We start from the raw sequence: 7913 nt of genomic DNA, 5'->3' as shown, positions 1-7913 counted from the left end.
TGTGATATTATATAAATAAATAGTATTTCCATGTTATGCTCCTTTATACAACTACTCCACTGCATTCATTTGAGAGCCACTTTCACATCAAAACTTTACATGCAATCCCTTGATGAGTTTATAAAATATTGAAACATTAATACATCAGTGATAACAATCCATTCATTTATTATAACACTGGCCATTCTGCTGCCTGCTTTTGATGATTTAGGTTACTTTTGTTGCTAGCATTTTTGTACTTTTGATTTTTTTAATTAAAGAATTTTTACTTGTAAAACGTATTTTATGGTATTGCTACTTTTACTGAAATAGAAGTACAGACAGCAGTGGTGCTCCGTACAGTTTTGAGGTACTTGAGTATTTCCATTTTGTACCATTGCACTTAAATACTTTTTGACGGGAAATTTTATTTGACCATATTAAGTATGGTAACTTGTTACTTTACATGTTTATATATTACATACAAAACATACTGATCAGCTTATAAAATATAATACATTGTTAAATGTAATGTCATACTACTAATAATTCGACAATATAACAACTAACACTAATGGGCCATTCTGCCCGGACAAGAGTAGTTTCACTTTCTGATAATGCATGTATATTTTCACTCATAAAACATTTTGAATGCAGGACCACACAGTCCATCTTCCACCACTGACAGGCAGAAACCTTAAATGCACAGTTAACCTAATAGGAGTGACATTTGTTAGTGACCTCTACTGGTTACCCCACAAAGTGCACTACATGTGGATTTCTCCATTAGTAGACTTGGAGGCAATGGTGCAAATTAACTGAGTACATTTACTCAGGTACTGTGCTTAAGCACACTGTTGCTACTTTATCCTTCAACTGCTCCACTATATATTGTATTTCAAGGGGACGTATTGTACTTTTTACTCCATTACAATTATTTGACAGCTGTAGTTACATGTTACATTTCAGATTAAGATTTTACAGAAAAAAAACTTAAAAAATCATTTTGCATTGTGAAAAAGTGTCTAGTTGTTGGCAGTTCCATTGAAAAGACATTCCCTCTTGAAAAGATACTTAGTGGAGTTTTCTTGGAAACACACAAAAGTTATGTTTATTTTGTGTGCTACTCACCAAAACACACCGTGTGTGTCCTTGAGGTCATGCAGGTTTACAGAAGTGTAAAATATCATACCTCATTAAAACATTTTCAAAGCGTTTACTTCCATGATTAGTAGTAGCAACATTCTTCTTCCTTGCATTTGCTGGCAAATTGCAGCCACCTATAGATCCTTGAAATAGTTTGAAACCATTGGCGGGAGTGCACATTGCATCACCCACACGCGTGTGCATATGCATCCTTGTGCACATACTAAAGGTCAAACACTCCACAAGGTATCTTTACTTCTCAGATGGCTCCATTTAAATAATTGCCCGAGGCCCCTGCTAATTATCTCACAACGTGATTAAACCAGATAAGCATACTAAGCTAGCTCAACATTGACCAGCTACAATCTAATAATGTAATCAGTCACAGGGTCAATTTACTTTTACCTAAGTAGGTACTTTTACTTGTAATGAAGTATTATGACCATGTTAATTTTACTTAAATAGTCAGTGTACTTCTTCCACTACTGCCTCAAGGCTATCTGACAAATAGGCTTTTATTATTTTCAAGGTATAAAATACACACAGCTGTTTGATACACAACCAGAAATTAAAAGGTAAAACAGAAAAGCAGGGGGTCAAAGAAAATATTACATATAGTACTTAATGCTTCATCTCAGGAACATGTAAAAAAAAAAGTGAATCAGTAGTCATGTGGCTGCTCTTATAGACCCTTACATAGACCCTTGGCATCCACAGTTATGTGTGTGTTTCACTTATTGTAAAAAAAACAACATAAAAATGGGCAAAATAATTTAGAAGTGTATTAAGTGGTCCAATTAATCTCCTGTATGGACACATTAAAAATACATATCATATGTAATAAATACATTTAACGACAATACTAGCTTGAAAAAAAATAATAGTGTACATCAGCCAACAAATTACAACTCAATTTCACTACGATAATATCACTAACTTGTTACTATGAGGACAGGATTCATAACAAAATTACATTCAAAGTTATGAAGAGCTACTGCCCTGAAACAAAACCATTCAGTGTGCTTTCACATGCAAAGTTTGCAGTGTTGAAACCACCATGAATTGTCTATGTAGTTAGAGTCCTTGTACACATACGCACATGTCAGTTAACAGAGCTACATATATTTTCGACCACTCTGTTGAACTCATCTGGTTGATCAGCATACACATGGTGAGAGGCTTCATTTATCAGCTGCAGAGTGACACAGATAAGGAAATAGAGATAGAAAAGACGGTCAGAAATTATGTATAACTATATTAAGTTTCACTACAGTCAGTGTGCAGAAAATATAAATGAAATTAGGGTTACACAAGTTCAAAGCTGAACACCGAATGGAGCTAAACTAATAATCGGATAATACTGTATCTCATGACTCTGTGTCTCTATGTATTTGAATCTTGGCATCTCTACTCACCAGCACTTTGGTGTGGACCTGGCTCCTAATCTGGGCAACTCTGTCTCCAGATGAGCTGTCCACCCAGGATTGTGCTCCATACAGCATGGTGAGTGGCATGGAGGGGGGCAGCAGATGAACCCGCTGAAGCATAGGCCTCTTAGCCCAGCCAAGAGACTCCGACATGGCCCGGAAACCCACCTCACCACTGGGAAAAGGAAAGTAAATGGAAAAGGTGGAATGGAAATTAGTTGAGGAAGACAATGAAAAAATAATGCATGTGGAATTAAGAGGGTGTCACTGTTTTCTAAAGCCCGTGTCAGCTTTTTGCAAGTGTTATGTTCTTTTGTTCAAAATGTGATTATGACGCGTGTGTTGACGTACCTTGGGGTTTGTGCATTACAGTGGTAGATATACTGCGTCATAGTGTCATCGTCAAACATATCTTCAAACTTCCTTTTGAAATCGGGGCGAAATCTGTTCACCAAGCCCGGACCTGAACCAATTACACACTGTGAGATGAGAGCATTACATGTGTCATAGCACAACAGCAGACAGATATTTACACGTCTTACCCCATGGGCCTGCTGCTCTGATAACAGCCAGTGGGTTGAAGAGGGAAACCACTGCTGCAATAGCTTTCACCCAACGTGGAATAGGCCGCCTTTTCACCACCTCTGGCCCCTGACTTTGACCCTCCTGGGTCTGTGTCTGTGGCTGTGGGCGCTCAGGGAAACCCCACGGGTCAACCAGGATAAGATGTGACACTCTGGAAGAGAGCAGAATACAATATATTAATCACATCATCTGCTGTGTATTTGTCATCATTTTATGTTTTATTGATATTCACAAGGTTATGATTGCACCCAGAACAGATATCTAAGCTCTCTAAATTGAAAATATGATCATCAAACATTAGTTTTGTATGTACTTAACAAGCATTAAAATAAATATATATATATATATTTTTTTTACATTTTTGTTTAGCATGTCTCTTAAGCAGACAATATGGACGCACAAATAAGGGGCCAAACTTATTGCATTTATATCTGATAAACGGCAGGGCAGCAGATTCCTATTCGCTTTTGTAAAGTCTTAGTACAAGTACCAGTTTAAAGCTGCTATAATCAAAATTTTTACATTAACAATGGATCGAATGACTATGTGTAATGTGAAGGGTGTTGCTCGTAGTGACAAACCCACAAAGAATTATCAGCCAACTCTGCAATTCCCCAGATGGTAAACAAAGCGTTTTAGCATCTTTCAGCTCATTTCTTTGGTTTTATGGCCTGTAAATGTTCTGTTTTGGTTCATTCTCACCATTCTTATCAGATATCATCTAGCTGGTGAACATACTCTGTGTCTGCTGGATGTGTAAACAGGCAAATTCTTCTTGTTAACAGCGTCATCATATAAAATGTAAAATTATTATATGTTGTGTTTACATCTTGGTCAAAAAGTCATTTATTACAGGTGTTAAGTGTTTATCAAATCAGTAGCCTCAACTCTACTCAAGCTGTATGTGACTCCATAAATGTTGTTTTCCTTATTCATACTTAACAGCTAATTTCACCTAAAATGGGTTTGACAGGTAAAGGCATTATGAGTTTGTTATGTACAATTAATGAATAAATATTAAATGTAATAATCAATACATTTAACTTTTAGCTCCAATTCTTCAAATAAAAAAAAAAAAAATAGACACAAGCCAGTTTAATATTGAGCATGACTCATTCAGTGACTGCTATTCAAATACAATTCTGGCTTTTTTCATAGAACATGACCTACTAAAGTCTTTCATCCTTAAAGATCCCCTCAAGACATGTATTAAGAGTTCAATCAGCATACCTAGAAGGGTACTGGATGGCATAGGAGGTCGCCAGGTACCCCCCCAGACTGTGTCCCAGCAGAATCATGTTCTCCAGGCCTACAGATTGTCTCCACTGCTCAATAGAGTTGACAAACTGCTCCTCTGCCTTTTCAGCATCTGAGGGGAAAGAAGGCCTGGAACTCCTGCCAAAACCCAGGAGGTCGAAGGCATATACAGGCCGTGACCGGCTCAGCGCATCCAGGTTCCTGATCCACAGGCCTACCCCTCCTCCAAAGCCATGAACCATCACTAGGGGAGTCTTAGCAGCTGTAGGAGAAAGGAGGGGGCGGCAGAAAAGAAATAGAGGAGAACGTGTGTGAGAGTGACAGACACAAATAGAACGAAGCGGACACCTTTTAAGGCAGCAGATGTAAGTTTCACAGTTGGTAGACAAGATAGATAGATATGGGTTATGTAATCCATATGTTATGATAATATTACAGTGCAGCTGTTGCCTCCCAGTAAGCAAACAAAGGCTGAGAGGAGGGTGGCAGAGGTCAGTACCTTGCGTCACAGGTTTGCGAACTGCCTTGTTAGTGAGGGTCAGAGTCCATATTCGGTCTTGGTTTGGAAGGGTCACAAACCTGGCCCATAGGTCATTCTGAATACCTGTTGTGACCAGAGACAAATGACCATTAGTAAAACCATTAGTAACTTCAATAGCCAGCAACATAACAGCTGGCTGAATACACAGCAAGTGTCTCATTACACTTACAGTACATCGGCCAGTATTAGTCAACATGATCTTACAGTTAAGAATCTTGGACTCTGTAGTCTTCAAAAGGGACATGGAGGTTGGACGCCAGGAGGGCCACCAGCTCCAAACTGAACTTGACCTATCAAAAAAAGAAATAAATAAAAGGAAAGATGTGAAAAGAGCGAAGAGATAGTAGATGAAATGTTTAGCTCATGCTGAGTGCAACACTATGATACTTCTGACAGGAGTCCAAGGTTAAAGCCAGTGTAGCTAATGTTATCATGTTATGTGTACGGAACACAAGGGTTACACACCAAGGAGTCACATGTCACAGCCATCATGCTGTCAATCAAAGTCAGTGCCGGGACCCACAGTTGTGATGTAGTGGTTAATATTTACAGCTGTGTGTGCAAAAGTTTGGACATCCCTTCACAAATCACATATTTTGGTGATTTTTTTAATTGAAAAATAGTAAACACAGTCCCTCTAGAATATGGGGAAAAACATAATATTTTCAGCAAAAAATGATGCATAGACACTTTTTTATGTCATAAATTGAACAACAATAAAAAAAAAAGAAAAACATTGTGGCATTTGCAAAAGTTTGGGCACCTACACAGTCAGTACTGTGTAACACCCCCTCTGGCAGATATCACCGCTTGCAAACGCTTTTTGTAGGCAGCTACATGTCATTCAACTCTTGTATTTGGGATTTTCTCCCATTCTTCCTTGCAAAAGGCTTCTAGTTCTGCAATATTCTTGGGCCGTCTTGCATGCACAGCTCTTTTAAGATCTTCCCACAGATTTTCATTTATGTTTAAATCCTTCCCCTGCATTGTCGGCATCAGTAACTTTCATTTCTTACAAGGAACCCATGGTTGCTGAGTGTCATTTTCAAAACTTTCAAAGCTTTGTAAAGCTATGAAAATGGCACCAGCTGACATTTCCTGATGACAGTTGTTGAGATGCCTCAGTTCTAACGAGCTGATTAAGATCTGAGACCTTGTAAAAAGAATCTGAGACATAAGAACTCTTATGGTGTCCAAACTTGTGCACATGCCAGAAAGATGTTTTCATAATATGTTCATTATTTCAAAATATGTTCTTTGTCAAGGGGTGCCCAAACTTTTGCATACAACTGTATGTAGCTCACCTGTGACCTCTTAACACAAATCACATTTATCGCTCAAGCAGTTTAATGCAATACACTTCCCTCTTTTTTAGTTTTTATTCTGGAAATCAAAAGGCGAGTCAGCTGAGCTGAGGGGGGTTTACCTCCCACTTCCTCTTTGACTTGAGGCAGAAATATGCCAGCGCCACACTTCTACCTCTACCATCAATACACCAGGTACATCACCAGACCCTCTACCTGTTCGGCAGTCAACAGCCAATTCAAACTTGCTGAGTCACTGTGGCGTGTCACTCACTGCTGCTCTTCAATGAATGACAATAAAAGGACCAGTTTGTCAGGAGTGCTGGATCAAGACCACCTAATTCAATCACTATTATACACAGTAGTCCTTAAGTACTGACACAGGAGTTCACAGTGAGACAGTGACTAACTTACAGTGGACTAATACTTTTACTCTCATTTTGGTCACAGAAGGCTTGATAGTTTTCTCAACTGTATATATACATATATATATATATATATATATACACATTAGTGAGCTACATTTCTAAAATGTACCAAAAAGGGTTTATTTCTCTAGGGTAATTACACATAAACACCTTAAGTCAGTGTGGGCAGTAACAGTATTTTACATTAGGATATGGTAGAGATACGTTTAGAAACAATGGCAAGACACTACAGTACAGTATTCCTTTGTAAATACCCCAGTAAATGTCTTGAAGAGAGAAAACGACAAAATACACATAGTCAGTTTTCAAAAATTTAGCTAGCACATTAAGCTTTAAATTTTATGTGCATTATATAATTAAGAAGTTTAATAATGAATATGTTTCATATTATGTGTTATTGCTTTTAATATATTGCTTTTGTTTGTTTGTTTATTTTCTTATATTTTATATTTGAATTGTAATCAGGTCATAATTGAAAAAGAGTGCTTGCTCTCAATGGCCTATCCCGTATAAATAAAGGTTTGAAATGAAATGTAAGCAGACCAGGGAAGGCTGTACGCAGCTATTTAGTATTTAAGTTACTTACTCTGTCTCACAGTCGTTCTGCATCGGAGCCGTGGTTGTAGCAGGATCCATTGGTTGACATATTCCGGTGACTACAATCAGCAAAATTACGTTATGGGATTTCAAGTCGTTTCTTTGTATCTGTTTTTTAAATGGTACTACTGCGTGTTACGGGGTTTCTATGTTTTGTAACTTGTACATTCCTAGATCAGCTGACCGAGTACAAAGATCGTCTAAAGAGAAGATGCTTCACTACACATAAAGCCTCACTGTCATTAACTAACCTCCCAAATACAACGTACGGGGTGCTCACAGCCAAAATAGAGACATTTCGCCTTGCATTATTTGAGTAAATTTCCTAAAACGTTTTTAGGTCGGCGTTTATCAGACACAAACTTGACAGTACATTGACTTACTAGCCAACAACACACACTAGCGGCCGGTTGTATGTGGATTGAGAGCTGGAGAATTTTAAAAGTGGAGTAATATCAATGATATGATATTTTGGGAGGGGATTCACAGCTGGGACCTGTTTCATTTCGCTAGAAAATTGGTGAGAGTGCCGTAACAAAACTGGTAGCAGTGCAGTTGGATCGAAATGTGGCAGAGTGGAACATCTTTACACGTATTACACCTCTTTGTTGTAAACCTGCGGGCTTTTTTCCCTGTTCTATGGTTCCTT

The 7913-nt window shown here is 38.1% G+C and overlaps 1 protein-coding gene across 3 annotated transcripts; it reads right to left on the bottom strand.

Annotated features, from left to right (window-relative positions):
- Positions 1-1873: 1873 nt before the first annotated feature.
- Positions 1874-7839, bottom strand: abhd4 (abhydrolase domain containing 4, N-acyl phospholipase B). Of its 3 annotated transcripts, none has more exons than XM_067605028.1 (9): positions 7254-7839; positions 6456-6520; positions 5140-5225; positions 4894-4998; positions 4368-4656; positions 3095-3288; positions 2904-3015; positions 2541-2727; positions 1874-2317 (listed from the first exon to the last, which is right to left on the bottom strand). In XM_067605028.1, exons 3-9 carry the CDS (start codon positions 5177-5179, stop codon positions 2228-2230), a joined length of 1017 nt encoding a protein of 338 aa, XP_067461129.1. In that variant the 5' UTR covers positions 5180-5225; positions 6456-6520; positions 7254-7839; the 3' UTR covers positions 1874-2227. The 3 variants fall into 3 exon arrangements, with proteins under 3 accessions (XP_067461129.1, XP_067461130.1, XP_067461128.1); XM_067605029.1 differs by having other exon boundaries at positions 6456-6515; XM_067605027.1 differs by lacking the exon at positions 6456-6520 and having other exon boundaries at positions 7254-7838.
- Between the last annotated feature and the right edge of the window lie 74 nt (positions 7840-7913).

The sequence above is a fragment of the Thunnus thynnus genome, chromosome 12 (assembly GCF_963924715.1).
Source record: "Thunnus thynnus chromosome 12, fThuThy2.1, whole genome shotgun sequence".
In the NCBI taxonomy this organism is placed as follows: Eukaryota; Metazoa; Chordata; class Actinopteri; order Scombriformes; family Scombridae; genus Thunnus; species Thunnus thynnus.
Note: the sequence above shows the minus strand (reverse complement) of the source record. Positions and strands in the feature narration are given on the sequence as shown.